The 15,628-nt window shown below is 43.3% G+C and overlaps 1 protein-coding gene across 3 annotated transcripts in view; it reads right to left on the reverse strand.

Annotated features, from left to right (window-relative positions):
* Positions 1–5,081: 5,081 nt before the first annotated feature.
* The window catches only part of LOC149280379 (ras/Rap GTPase-activating protein SynGAP-like), a 43,827-nt gene continuing 33,280 nt past the window's right edge, over positions 5,082–15,628 (reverse strand). For 2 of the 3 annotated variants that reach the window (XM_089500569.1, XM_089500568.1), the window contains exons 15-19: positions 15,397–15,570; positions 14,934–15,145; positions 11,547–11,628; positions 7,128–7,132; positions 5,180–5,216 (exon numbers count right to left, since the gene is read on the reverse strand). In XM_089500569.1, coding sequence (XP_089356695.1) covers positions 5,180–5,216; positions 7,128–7,132; positions 11,547–11,628; positions 14,934–15,145; positions 15,397–15,570 — 510 coding nt within the window. Of the gene's footprint in view, positions 5,223–7,127; positions 7,133–11,546; positions 11,629–14,933; positions 15,146–15,396; positions 15,571–15,628 lie in introns of all 3 variants that reach the window. The other variant, XM_089500567.1, reaches the window with a different exon arrangement.

Raw genomic sequence — 15,628 nt, forward strand, 5'->3', positions numbered from 1 at the left:
CTGACATTGACTTAACTTAAAGGAGAAGTCCCATGAAAAAAATGTATTTATATATATATATATATATATTGCTTGAGTGATTAAGACCGAGCCATTCTATTGTTTCTCACAGGCAGTATGATAAGGAGTCGGGGTGTTTGTTAAGTAGACTGGGCTCAGATAACAGAGCGAGAAAGCATGGCTAATATGCAGCTGCATTTTTTATTCAAAAACTAGAATGGTTTTAAAAGGAATGTTATTTCTAAAAATGTATTGTGATGTAATAATATATAATCTGATGCTACTAATTCTAAACATTAGAACTTGAATTGAATGCAGCTTTAGAAGTAGCATTCCCAATGCTTATCAGTCCCCTAGCCTTTCCCAGAAATAATTACCTATTAAATCATGTAACATTTTGCCTCATTCATCATTTTTCCCAGGAACAGGTTGTTGCCATAGAAATTGAAAAGGCTTTTGATACATTTTTGGGTTGTTTTTATTTGAAGCCTCGGGGGGGGGGGGGGGGAATAGAATGCCAGATCTGCTTAGCACAATTAATGATTTGTCTAAGTGGAACAGCATCTTTAATCCAGTTTTACATTTTATTTGTAGCATGACCCAGCAGAGGAAAGTGTAGCAATATATATATATACATTATATATATATATATATAAACAAATACAAAACGGAAGCACTCACCTGAACTAGCATTAATTATAAGGGGGTGCTGCTGAAGACCAAAATCATACACAATCTCTAAATCAGCGCACACACATCAAATAGATTATAAACTCTCATGACTGTAGTTAAAGCTACTTAAAAACACCTTTCTAAGATGACAAAATTGGAGTTTTAGTCACATTATATGGCCATATTATGCTAAGCCCACCACTACGCCAAAGTATTCCAATGTAGGTGGGTCCTGACCTAAATACTGCTGCTTATATGGAGCTAAATCTTTGCAAGTACATTGCTTACCAGGAGCCAAAAGGCCTTCCTAAACACAGACACTCCTGCAATGTATAGTTTCCAAGGACCTCACAAATGGAGCACCTGTGGTGGGGAGGTGAGTGCTGCCTTTTTGTATTTGTTTGTATTTGAAGCTCTGACCAGGCTTTTGGTTCAGCTCCCCTCCCCACCATTATACAATAATCATCAAATAGCTGTTTGCAAAGAAAAATGTGTCCCAATCTCGATGTACTTTTGAAAATTAGCATAATTAAAAGATCTTAATTAAAAGATCTTAACCCCCCGGTTACTGATATCCCCAGCATTCCAGCTGAGAAATACAATCACCTTAAACACAAAGATTCTCCGGTGAGAAAAATAAAATGAAAAGGATTAAAGGAGATAAGGGGGGGGGCATTCAATATTCAATGACTGGTGGTTTTGTATCATAAAGTAATGTGCCCCAAAATGTGTGCACAATTAACACAAAATAAACTCCGAGTAAATATAATGCATTCCATCTGGTTGTCCTTAGGAGGGTCCGTCCCTCTGTGGGACCCTTTCTCCTCTCTCCCCTTTCTCCTCTCGTTCCAGGGCTGTCCTCGGGGATTGCGGTCCCTTTTTGTCTCCTTCATGCTCACAATCTCTTCATCAGTGAGAGAAGAGGAGCGCTGGAGTGTGGCGTGTGAGGAAGACAGCTAAGCAGGAGTACTGCAGGCCCATCCTAAATTTGGGACCTGGGGCTGGAGTCCTTCTTGCCCCTCCCTAAAGGCAATCCTGTTGCAGAACAGACCTGAGTGCTGTGGTGGGCAGGTTAAGCCTTGCACCTTCTGCCCCCGGGGGATGCAAGTAAAGCCAAATGGCCCCATCAGCCCCGGCAACATATGAACCGGCACACATATGAACACACACTTACACACATACACATGCTTACACTTCCTCATAATAACTAACAAGCACTTATAGACTCCTGTTACACATCCATACTAACACACACTTACACATCCATACTAATACACACTTACACATCCATATCAATACACACTTACACATCCATACTAATACACACTTACACATCCATACTAACACACACTTACACATCCATACTAATACACACTTACATATCCATATCAATACACACTTACACATCCATACTAATACACACTTACACATCCATACTAACACACACTTACACATCCATACTAACACACACTTACACATCCATACTAATACACACTTACATATCCATATCAATACACACTTACACATCCATACTAACACACACTTACACATCCATACTAACACACACTTACACATCCATACTAACACACACTTACACATCCATACTAATACACACTTACATATCCATATCAATACACACTTACACATCCATACTAACACACACTTACACATCCATACTAACACACACTTACACATCCATACTAATACACACTTACACATCCATACTAATACACACTTACACATCCATACTAACACACACTTACACATCCATACTAATACACACTTACACATCCATACTAACACACACTTACACATCCATACTAATACACACTTACACATCCATATCAATACACACTTACACATCCATACTAATACACACTTACACATCCATATCAATACACACTTACATATCCATACTAACACACACTTACACATCCATACTAACACACACTTACACATCCGTATCAATACACACTTACACATCCATACTAACACACACTTACACATCCATATCAATACACACTTACACATCCATACTAATACACACTTACACATCCATACCAATACACACTTACATATCCATATCAATACACACTTACACATCCATACTAACACACACTTACACATCCATACTAACACACACTTACACATCCATACTAACACACACTTACACATCCATATCGGGTTATCCTCAAACCTTAATCAGTATAAGGTACTGCAGCACATGTACGTCAATGGAAGTTCAACCCACAAATCTTAGTGTCTTAATAACTTTTAAAACCCAGCAGGAGGCTCCATTAAATTTTATCTCACGGGCCGTGGAACTGCGCATCAGATCTACCGCATGCAATCTTTAGGAAAAACAGCGTGTTTTAGTAATACACAAAAGTGTCAACTGTTATCTATCGAGGGCGTGTGTATTATCTCTCATTTATGTTCTATTTATCTTATATTGCGCATGCTTCGTGTGAAATAAGTGGCTATATTAATCTGGAAGTTCTGTCACGTTAAAGGTTGTTGCACGTTTCGTTACATGCTCTAGATCCAAGGAACAGATAGTCCCAACACGCTTATCCGTGTTATCTGACATGTTGTTAATGGAACATCGATGACTTGCCCATTTCCCGCGTTACAGAAGGACTCCGAATTCTCTTTTTCTTAAATGTTTTATATTTACACATAACGTCAAAAAGAACCAAATACAATCAGAATATCTTTACTGACACATTCATTTCAGGGCAGGCAGCTCCTGTCACCAGGGTGAAGAGGGGCCCTGCGGGTTATGGCATCGACCTCTGATTTGGGTAGAACTACCCCCTTCCCGCCTCCCTCCCCATCCAACCGCAAGTTCCATGCGACCTTTGAGGCCAAGGTATTTGTAATCTCCCCGTGTCACAGGAAGCGGAGTTAGATTGTAAGCTCTTTGGGCGAAGGACATCACTCGTTCGGCTCCACGTGGATTGACAGGTTTAGCGAAATAAATAAAGTTCAATAATAATAATAATCATACAAACTGAGCGATCCTTAGTCTCCCAGATCAGCTGCCCATGTAAGGAGGTAAAATGTACGATGTACCTGTATAACCAGCTGGAAGGATTCATCCCCAACCCCTGCATGAGGCTTCCTCCTGGAAGCCACCGGCATCTCTTGCTCCAACAAGCTGCATCTTTCTGGAACCATTAGAATGCCTTCAATCCCTGATCTCAAAAACAGCCGTGTTCAGGAAATATCAACCGTTCTTGATACCAACAAGCTACTTTATTCAAGAACCCCATACGTCTTTACTATCCTCACTAGGACTCTTTCTTCACTCCAGCAAGCTGCTTTGTTTGAGACCCCTAAATTTCTCTTACTCCACCAAGCTGCTTCATTCTGGATCCATAGATATCCCTCACTCCACCAAGCTGCTTCATTCTGGATCCATAGATATCCCTCACTCCACCAAGCTGCTTCATTCTGGATCCATAGAATTCCCTCACTCCACCAAACTGCTTCATTCTGGATCCATAGAATTCCCTCACTCCACCAAGCTGCTTCATTCTAGATCCCCAAACACCTTGTGTTCCTTATTTCTTGCTTTTACACAATCACTTTCCTTCCTCTCCGTACACTATGGGCAATGGGGTTTGTTCGACTCTTTCCTGCACCCTTTCTACCATGATTTCTTTTGTGTTCTTTAGTATGTACATACATTTTCTTCCATTTGCCCTTTCATTCTCTCTTTCCAAGCCTTCTCCCTATTTCCCATGTGACAGGAGTCGCCTCAGCTGGTTGGCTCATGTGAATTTTTTTTTCTCATGTCACACAGAACAGAAAAGTGGGAGGATGGGGGGGGTGAGGATATATGGAGAGGTAAAAGAAAATTGATTATATTGGTAGAGGGAGATTTTGGGTGGAGGATAAATGAGAAAGGAATAATAAATAAAAGATGGTGAGAGATGTGAGAAGTGGAAATATGTGTGTGGTACAGTTGGGGGGTGTCCCCTACAGTGCAGATCTGTCAGTGCGAATCCCAGGGCCTCGGACCTGAGACGGAGAGCTTGGAGAGGGAAGCCAGGGAGACAAAGGGATTGGAGGAAATTAACAAATGTTTGGAGTGGAGGAAAAAGAAACGGATAAGCAGAGAAGACCAAGGTAAACTCAGGTGTAGGGCTCGGGGTTACATTAGGTATAGTTCAGTGCGCTGTCCCCTTCTCTCTCTCCTCTCAACTTCCCACATGTGTTTGGGGGTCACACAGATTGTCGGCCGCAGGTCTGGACGGCACAGAAGGAGGGGGTCAGAGTCAGGGTTGGACAGGAGGATCCCGGCCCCCCCACCCATTAGGCTCGTGGACAGATGCCTCAGTGGGGAAATCCCAATCTCCCCTCCTCCTCCCACCCAGGCTCGTGGATGGACCCCTCAGCTCCGGTTAGTGATGGTCACTTGAGTTTAGAAAGTCTCCATTTTCTGTGATTTGGAGTCGAGGAGGCAGAGGTGGAAGGGCCCCATTCCATGGACTCGCCAGCCTCAGACGCAGGTCTGCTGAACCCACGGAGGGAAACTTCTTCTCCTGTAGGAGCAAAGATGGAGGTAGAGCTTACTTACTAATGTCACGTACAGATGTAAATTGTTATATAGAATATATATATCTATACCAAGATATATATAGAGTACACAGACAGAATTCACACTCACTCGCAAAACTACACAGCTATTTAAGAGTATACATACACATATACATAGCACTACATACTAACACCAAGAAACCGTACAAAGGAATGTTAACTATCACGGGAGGCAAACACGCAAACAGAACACAGAGACCCCATGCAGCATAAATTTATAGAAATGGAACGATTACATTCCACGGGAGGACTATTTCCGTATATCTAGGGGTAATACTGCACAACATCGCGGTCATTCTGTTGGAAGAGAGACCTCTCTGTTGGTGTGTCAGGGGCTGTATTTATGGTGTGGGGTAACTGGTCTCAGCCGTGCGTCTGTGTGTAGGGTAGATTATGGACGTGTGATTCCTCCCCACTGCCGGGTAATTATCCGTCTTTCGTCCTTGTTTACCTGTTTCCAGCAGGTGCTGCCGAGAGAATCGGTGGGGCTGGGGCATAGTGGTGTAGGGGTAATCTCTGGCTCTGGGTGGAGTTCCCTCGGCAATCAGCCGCATCCGCCGATGCCAGGTCTGTGACACAGACTCTGTGATATGAAGTCAGCACAGGGCATACATCAGAGACATAAGCATGAGTGGCCCCTAGTTATAGGGGGGCACCTCCAAGAGCCGAAGAGCACCCCTCCCCACTTCAGTAAGGTATGCAGGTAATGAAAACGGGGGACAAGGTGGCAAGTGGGATTCGTACATTAAACCATCTGATTGCCAGAAGGGTGTTCAATGCACCTGAACGCAATGTGTTGCTCACCCCTCTGGCACTGGAAAGGTTAGTGGGGGGGGGACAAAAACTGACAAGAAGATTACAAGAGGGGCAAGGGGGTAAGAAATGATAAGGGTAGCAATCATCACATCACATTAGCAATGGATAAGATACACACAAATGTGGCAGAATGGAGAGTTTGTCATCAGACCGGAGGGTACAAGGGGAGAGAAGAAAAGATGTAACATTTTTCTTTAACCCTACATTATCTCACCCAGTGAATGGGAAATACCAATAAATCATTTAATAAATAGCTGGTGGACATATAATATACGAGTATGCACATGGTACCTAATGTGATAAATGGTAAGGCGGATCATACCTGGGAACTCTCTGGGTTTGCCCCATGGGCTCTGGAATCACAGTTGATTACTGATCCTCTGGGGCAGTCCTTGATCTCCTGGGGAGTGGGGAGTCACATTTGGTTCGGCCCTCTTCCACCCCCTATATAACATGTATTGGGCTAGCGCCACCTAGTGGGCATCCTTGACATATTGTGCTTGACTTGCAAAGCAAGGGGTACAATGGCTGCTCCCTCCCATTAAAGAGCAGGAAGGGGGGTAGTTTCAGACGGGCCATCTTGGGGAGTTCCCAGGTATGAGGCTGATATAACACACATAACAATATATAACATATACAAAATGCTAATAGAGTCATATCAATTTATATAAAATGACGTAAAAGAAAAAGTAAATCAACAAACAAAGAGCAACTTTCCTAGATAATGTGATAAATGTAAACCTTCTGACTGCAGAACATTCTTCTCCTAACCCTCGTTTCTGTTCATTTTCCCCCACTGGATGGGGCAGTTACTGTCAGATGTGCGGCTCCTGCTAGTGGACTACAAGTCACATAAACCTCTTCTACCCGCAGAGCCACAAAGGACTTTTAAGTTTCCCGTAATCCTTTGTGGGAATATTTTGTGTTAATAAGCCAGGCATGTTCTGCTTACGTTACATGCCGTACCACAAGCTGGCACTCTCCCTGCGCTGCTGGCTAACAGGTGGCACCAAAAAGCCTGGAGGGAATTCTGCCCCCTCTTCTCATGACTCAAGCAGCCCACACATCTGTGCTGCTGCCGGGTGCCCCAGGGCCACTGTCATCAGGCCCTTCTTCAGCAGCTGAACGTTATGCAACATTCACCGGTCTCTGTCCCGTTAAAGGTAGAGCTACCGTATATTTAAGTCAATTCTTTATTTCCTCTAGGACTCTTCAGCGTCTTCCCTCGTGAACCTGAAGCCTTCTGGAGCTCAGAACACTGCAGCAATGTTGCCGCATGCAGCGCCTTTGTGTACGGAGGGTGCGCATTGCCAATAACGCTGCAAATTGTGCAATTATTATCGCCAATACGCGACTTCCTGTAAGGGTGTCTGATGTCATCATCGGTGTCCCCGGTTAGGCCACCAGGGACAAATGGGTTCCCCCTTTACCATTCTTGGAGTTTGAGAATGATAAGCAGCTCCAGGAACAAAGGAAGCTAAATACTAGTGTAAAACCTGAAAGCAGCCACAGAAGAAGAGGAGAGAACAGACGAAAGGCCAAAAGAATGTACTGCGGCACTTTGAGAATGGACAGGGACATTCTCTGCAGATCCTGGACCACTTTGTGGTCGCCAGGTCATCTTGCCTAATCATTCTGATGGATAAACTTGTGCTCTGCATGTTGATGGCACAAGGACTGGCCTCAGACATAACTAGGCATGTACGGAATCTGTACATTCAAAAATACCCCCATTACCCGGATACACATGGACATCAAGTATCTCCAAAGGAATTTCTCATCATCACTAGTGCCACCTCAATGTTCTCACTGCCTCCTCATATGTCCTTTTCAATTTCTTCTCTGGAACGTCTTCCTAGATATTCAGTCCTGGGTTAATGGGAATGTGACTATTTTCCCATCTAGGCCAAAGTGCCAAGGGGACCTATAGAAGGCTTAGTGAAGCCTGAAGAGGACTGGTGCAATGGTGGCTAGTTGGAAGAGAATTTTGTCCGTTCTGAAAGTTTATCAGTGGAACTTTAGGGGTAATACAAGAATGTCACCTTTCAAAGCTTTTTTGGGGGGAAAAAGTTCCGATACTATCTTCCCTCTACCTGGACTTGCCGACAAAATATCAGAAGACAACTCTCAAAATAAGGGGGCAAGCATCAGAGTTCCTTACAAATTCTACTAGATTTCACTGTTGTTTTTTAAACTATAAATATTCCAAATCTAGTGACATGAGAGAAATCTCCTGTTCCTTCTTTTACAACAAACGCACACCAGTTGGATAGCAAGTGGCTACATGTGATATCCTCCCAAATGTCCGCACGCCACCTAATTATCATGAATTCGTTTCCATAAGGTGACAATGCGTGCCGCAGTGCTGTACAGCAGGGAATGAGATGAGACCAGAGACGTGGAGTGGCCCGCAGATAACACCGTATCTGTGTGGGTGGGTATGTGTGAGATGCTGTGTTGCCCTGGAAACCTTGGAAAGTTGCCCCTGGATGTGACGTCTTGAAGTGGAAAGAGTCCACTGGGACCAGGGCTGTACTTGGTGATGAGACATTGTAGACAGAGTCATTTAAAGCACCAAGACATGCCCAGGTAGCCTTCTTCTCTTTAAGTAGACATAAGCCCTACACTAAGAACTATGCATTTGGGTGTAAAAAATAGAAGGGTATGAGATCCTGATTGTAGGGATCTTGAAGGCTCGTGATAGCTTAGACCTAAGTGACAAGTGCCTGTTGGGTGGATGGTGGGTGCATGGAGTAACCTCCTGGCTACTGGATGCAACAGCCTTTAAAAAAATATATATACGGTGTCTTCAAAACCTTATGGAAGGTAAAAATAGGGCAAATGTTGACCAAAGTATAAATTAAGGTGGGAGAACTGGGAGTAACTTGGGATATGATGTGGTGGGTTGAAGCTAGACATGGCCAAGTTCTTTCAAGCTGAGCCAGATATCAGGGCATGAGCCCACACTGGCCCACCAGTATGAGACCTAGCACTCCGTGTAACTGGTTGAGTTCTGCCTCAATAAGATGTTTCTATTTCTACAATAAGGTCTTTACTTTATGCGGCAAAGTATCTGGTCCAGACTAGTGACATAGTGTTATCCCCATAATGTATCATTTCCACCTTCACACGGCAGCCAGGTATGGTTATTGGTTGTGTTTTTTGTGTTGTCAGGACATTGCTACCCCCTTTGCATGACTCAATATTTTCCTCCCACGTCTTATCTTACCTACTATTGTATGCAATGGGGGTGATGACATCATTAAGGAGTGACTGTGGCAGAAGCCAATTGAGTCACTAGAGCAGGATCTCACAGAATTGACCCAAAACCATATACATTGCGGGATTTTTTTCAGGGGGAGCAAAATATCACCCCCAACTTCCTCTCTGTCACCCCAATACCTTCTTACCTCCTCCCCATTGCCTACCTTTATTGGCTCAGGAAAGGGTTTCCTGGTGGGAGGCAAACATTAGTTACCCATTAATAGGAAAAAATATATGACCAGTAGCGCATATGCACTGGTGGCAACAGGTGATTAGAGGTGGTTGTTCATAGCAGTATACCTGCCATCTGTCTAATCACCGGCGATTAGGAGCTACTAGGCTGTGGGGTCTGGGTTGCCACTGGGGGATTAACCAAGCGGTTGCAATACAACTCCCATCATCACTACCAAGACAATGGAATGAGTTATAGTCCAACAGGACTCAATATTCGTAAAAGAGGTCTTCTCCATTGTACAAAAAGGAGTCAGTTAACAGTGTAAGTTAGTAAAGCTGCTGTAACTAAAGTTTCATGATAGTACGTAGAAAAATATACGCAACAATATAAAAAATAAATAAAAAGGAAAACCCGTCTAATATTTGGATGTAAAGGAAAACGTAACCATACTTAAAGGAACATAACACAAAACCTGATAAGCAATTCTGTTCAGTTAATTATACCCTGCGTAACTGATTGCCAGCCTTCAAGCCCCCAACCGGACCTAATATGAAAATCATGTTATACATGAAACTTTTAATGTACACTGCCGCTCAAATGTTTGGGGTCACTTAGAAATTTCTTTGTTCTTGAAAGAAAAGAAATCCAGTTAATATTAAAAATGACTATTGTAGCCGGAAATGGCTGATTTTTAATGGAATATCTTCATAGGGATACAGAGGTCCTTTATCACTCCCATCACTCCTGTGTTCCAATGGCCCTTTATCACTCCCATCACTCCTGTGTTCCAATGGCCCTTTATCACTCCCATCACTCCTGTGTTTCAAAGGCCCTTTATCACTCCCATCACTCCTGTGTTCCAATGGCCCTTTATCACTCCCATCACTCCTGTGTTCCAACGGCCCTTTATCACTCCCATCACTCCTGTGTTCCAATGGCACGTTGTGTTCGCTAATCCTAGTTTAGGTTTAAACCGTTTTGGCAATCATGCTACAGCCAGAAATGTCCTTGTTTTCCATGGAAACTTTTGAACGGTAGTGAATATCATAATCTATATAATGTATGTCATAATATACATTAAACCCCCTATGTATATCAAACATTTTACATAAAGCATTAAACCTTAACTTCCTATGTATATTACGCAATAAACTCTCCAGTCTCATTATAACACAATGGGAATGTAATGATGCAGACGAGACGTAGGTGATTTAATGGGCTCCCTACCTACCTTGACGATGCTTAAATCCACCTTACTCTTCTGCTTACTAACCTCTCCCTCTTATTGCTGTCCCTCTTCATTCTTATTATAATCTGTTTCCCCTGATCATCACTTTTTAATGGTCCCATGTGAAAGACATTATTCTGTAATCAGTACAGCCCTGCAGTATGCATCGTTCAAACGTGGCCCACATTAAGGCTGTGATGTGGTTACGATCCTTATTTCCTTGCCGTCTGCACTGACTCTCTATATGTTTCACATGCTCCTGCAAGGTTCCTACTCTCTCTCATTCCTTGATACATCTTTCTGGCATAACCAATTTCCCTCTGTGACCTTCTGCCAGCCACCATTTATGTGGCCTCTTTCTCTCTTGCTCCTTGTTTTCCTTTCCTACTCTTTGTGGTTTATTCACTAACGTTGAAGTTTGCAGGAGAGTCTGCAGTTTCTTCTTGCTGACTATACTATATACAACATGAAGTGAGCTTCTGCTGCAGGGAGGGCTTGGCTGACCCTGGATAATGTATAGATAAATCAGTGAGATTTCTTAGAAACATAGAATTTAGATTGTTTACATTCTCTAGGGGCCAGCTCCGATATTTTGTGTAGAAGATACTTTCCAGTGATGACCCTACATCACGCACATCATAAAACCCCAAATTCCATGCAACCGCTTTTTTTTTTACATCCCTTGACTCAATACTTATCCCTCATACTCTCACCTAAGATGGGAGACAGAGACAGGGTGTGATGACGATGTGACACAGAAAGGCACAATGACATTGTAATTTCCACCTGAGCCTCGATAAGTCTCCTCTTCATATCGATGGGTTCTTGGGTGTGATCCTTCCTGATCTCCTCCTCCACCAGCATCAACCTGCAGGAGAAACAAAGAAGGCCGCTGAAAGCACCACCATCTGTTTGTTCCATGTGCTTGGAACTGCTCGTGCCCCCAAAGATGACCGCAGTATACACCGAGGCACGTGTGTGTGTAATATGTAACAACACAAACACCAGATGCCAGGCCGTTCATACAGATAGCTCTTGGATGCACAAGCATTGGTGCACCATTCACTCACATACACTAGAAAATACAGGGAGATCATTCTAGAGCGGTCAGCCAGACCATCGATTAGCAGCTTCGGCCTGCTAAAGGCGGTGGGAATCGTAGTCCATTCAGTACAAGTGCTGGAATTACCAGTGGGCGCTACGATAGGATGGGTTCCCAGGCATTTATTTCTCATATGAGTGCTGTTCCTGCGGGAAACTTAGTTATTTGTAAAGGATTTTGGCCAAAACCTTTTGACCAGCCAGTTCATATGACTCTTTTTACCAATGGAGGTAGCTGTACACCCTAACAGCCTGTAGTCCACATTCGAGCGCTTGGCCACAAGTCCTAGCCGCCCGCAAACCGCATGTTACATTCATTCTCCCCATCTGGGTTCCATGAGTTCCAAGAAATAATCCCCTGGAGCATGTATGATGGACATGGACAATCTCCGAATACCTTCTGTGGCATGAGGTGGGTATTAAGGATTGCCGCACTTTGTCACCATCCCGAAGTCCTGCTTCTAGTAAATAAAAAGCCGCGTTCTTCTATTGCGTTCCACAAATTGCAACCTGCGCTCCCGGGCTAATAAGTGTGTGGTTGTTATCTGTCTGTGGGGGTGAGAAGGGATTTCTTATACCGTGCCCGGTGTCACATTAGTTAAGCCTCAATATCTTGGTTTCTTGGTTTGCCGTGTTGACTGTGGCCTCCTGAGAAAGAGTGATTACTTCAGCTGACGACCATTTCAATAACATGTTGGCTCGCTGGAAATTGTTTTATTGCCTCTCGGGCAGTCAGGAGGTTAGAGGGATATTTCAGAGGGACTCATCTGACAACAAGAGGTCAAGCTCTGAATCTACAGGAAACCCAAAAATGATTTATCTAACGTTGTATCAGGAGAGGTGGCAACAAAGATTGAAAACCTATTGGGCTAAATACTAACATTGCGAGGCTTGTGAAATTGAGAATAAAAAGCATAACAAAAAGCAAATTGTGTTCTATGGCTCTTTATTGCGCGCAGCTGCTCTCTCTGCTTGTTGTGTTTTCTTATCTTTCTCCTTGCTTTACTTGTTTCTCGGCACACGGCGCTCGCTGGATCTTGGAGCGCTGTCTGTTCAGAGAACACCTCGCCGCTACCTCCCTACCTAGACAGTCTGAAAAGATCTCCGGTTATGAATGTGAAGCTCTGGAACGTCCGACCGCGTGTTTTAGTGTCCAGACATTCTGTTCTCTCGACCGTGGCCGCTGGCTGATGCTGACACTGGGCTTCCCCCATGTTTGTTACACTAACCAAAGCTAAGTAAATAGTTTTGATATCTTTTGACATTATAAATCACATATAATTGCATTAACGTGTGTCTGGTGTTACGTTTTTTCGGGATGTGAACTACTTTGCGGCTGTAAGGTATTTTCCGCCGGTTTAAACCTTCCTTGTACCTTTTTTTGCCTCACTGGCCCAGGCTATGGGCACCTATGGCCACTAGAAGTACCAGGTCCCGGAAGACTCAGTTTATGATGATGGAGTTGGGTTGGCCTTTTGGCTTCCATGGTCCCCTTGAAGATCTCAGTGGTTCCCCGCATGGTTCTTCCAGGGAGGAAAGGAAGGGGCTACATAAATCCTTTGGGGAGTGCGATGTAAAGCACGATACCTCTGACTTCTAGTCTAAATCACATCTCCTAGTACAGCACAGAGGAGATGATCCAGATCATGCTGGTCTTGGATCTCCACCTTGCTCCTGAACCATAAACCCCAACAACTTGTTTCCATTTTCCCAAGCCTCTTTTCTTTCTTATGTCTCACCTGACATTCTTTAATGCAATGCGGCTCGTGTCACACATTTCACAGGGATAGTCTTCTAGTGATTGGAAGGTCTTTAACATGGGTAGAAGATCACTGTTTGGGCGCCTCCTGCAGGCCTGCGATGATACTGCGCATGCTGGTTTTGGTACTTGGTATTTCCCTCCATCATGATGGATGGATCAGTCTCTAGCTCCTTAATTATGCCTCTCAGCAGTGATATATGTGCTATGATAATTACGGAGACGCGATTAGCTTGTTCGTTCTGTCATTCTCATTTGCTTAAATGGTATCTTTTGATGTGCTGTATGGCTAGGTAAAGTTAACCCATTGTGGCGTGTCCTCACACTCACAGCACTGTCTCTCTCCATCATGCACACACATACACATTATACACACATGACCCTCTGGTGTATGCTACATGTGGTTTGTGGCTAATCACCAGGCATATGAGAAGGGAAGGGGTTAAAGAGATGTGCGCAGTAGGATTATAATGTGTGTAAATTAGGGAACCTAACATTATAAAGGTATTATAGTTTAAGGAATAAAATATTACAACCAGATTGGGGCGAAAGAGGTGCCTGAGATATCCCAATGTCTCTCCTTGGAATATATATATATATAAACCCATAACAATGCCTGATGTGTCTGTATTCATGTATATTGATAATTTGGACATAATAAATAATAATAAAAATAACAGGGGTATTTATACAGACTGGGGCAAGCCTCCTCCATCATTATTTTAGTAGAAAGCAGCAGGTAGAGGGTTAACCTTCATGCCACCCACAACTTGCTGGTGTGTGTTAAATAAATCCTAATCCTTTCCTATGTTTCTATAGAATGTGTATAATGGAAACAGTTTGTTTTTTTCAGTATATATATATATATATATATATATATATATATATATATATATATATATATATAACACAGTTATAAATTCAGATGGTGCATTTGGGTTTTCTGGTGCAAAAGAGACAGTAATTGATATATATATATATATATATATATATATATATATATATATATATATATATATATTGGGTTTAGAGAAGGAACTCTGTACGGGTTATATATACCACGTAACAGATATGTACAGGGTAACTTTATACTCTATTATGCTGTTAGGCTCTGAGGATGATGTGTTGGGTTCTCGAAGCTCTCATACTAGTAGTGTTGCATTTCTTGATATATTATTGGGGATATATAATGGGAAGTAACTGGCGATTAGGAAGGTACAGTTCCTGCGGGGATCCCAGGACCTCTGGATCCCACTTTGCCCTCCTCCCCCCAGTCCCCAGAAGTAATTAATAGAGTATTTACCATTTCTAACCTGTTTATGATGCTCTTGATCTGCGTGTCCTTCTCCATTTGCTGCTGACGCAGGCGCTTTTCGCTTATCTCCAGGCGGGACTGGTATTGCTGCAGCATTTTGTTAGTTTGTTCTTCCTGGGTGAGAAGGCGCCTCTCGTATTCCTCCAGCTTCCGATTTGACATCATCAACCGTTCTTTTAGGGAGTAAATTTCCTCCTCGTACTCTTTGACCTGGGGTGGGGTGGGGGGTAAAGGAACCAGAGACGAGGTGGCAGAGAGGAGGAAGAGAAAGAAGATAGAACATGGAGAGAGAGAGAGAGAGAGAGAGGATTGGGAAAAATGGATACGAGGGACATTGGCATGGAAAGTAAGGTCGGGGGGTCAGACAGAGAAAAGAAAGGAAGATGTGGGGAGGGTTAGAAATTAAATGGGATTAGGAGAGGGAGGTAAAGAAATACACGAGTAGCATCAGATACTCTCACCCTTTCAAGGCGGCTCTCGTCCATGGATTTAGAATACTCCTTCAGTTTGTACTCCTCCCGTTCTATGTGAGAGCTCTCGATATCGGCAGACAGATGGGGCATGTTGGACACCCAGGCCACTGTGCGTTCTGAGGCCGGAGTGACTGGGTTCAGGGTGGACTGTGTGTGGGAATGCTGCAGAAAGATAGACAGACAATGAATGAGAAAGAGCGCTTTAGAAAATGAATGAAAC

This window comes from Sceloporus occidentalis, unplaced genomic scaffold (assembly GCF_023333645.1).
Source record: "Sceloporus occidentalis isolate IW3139 unplaced genomic scaffold, rSceOcc1.0.p SCAF_157, whole genome shotgun sequence".
Taxonomy (NCBI): domain Eukaryota; kingdom Metazoa; phylum Chordata; class Lepidosauria; order Squamata; family Phrynosomatidae; genus Sceloporus; species Sceloporus occidentalis.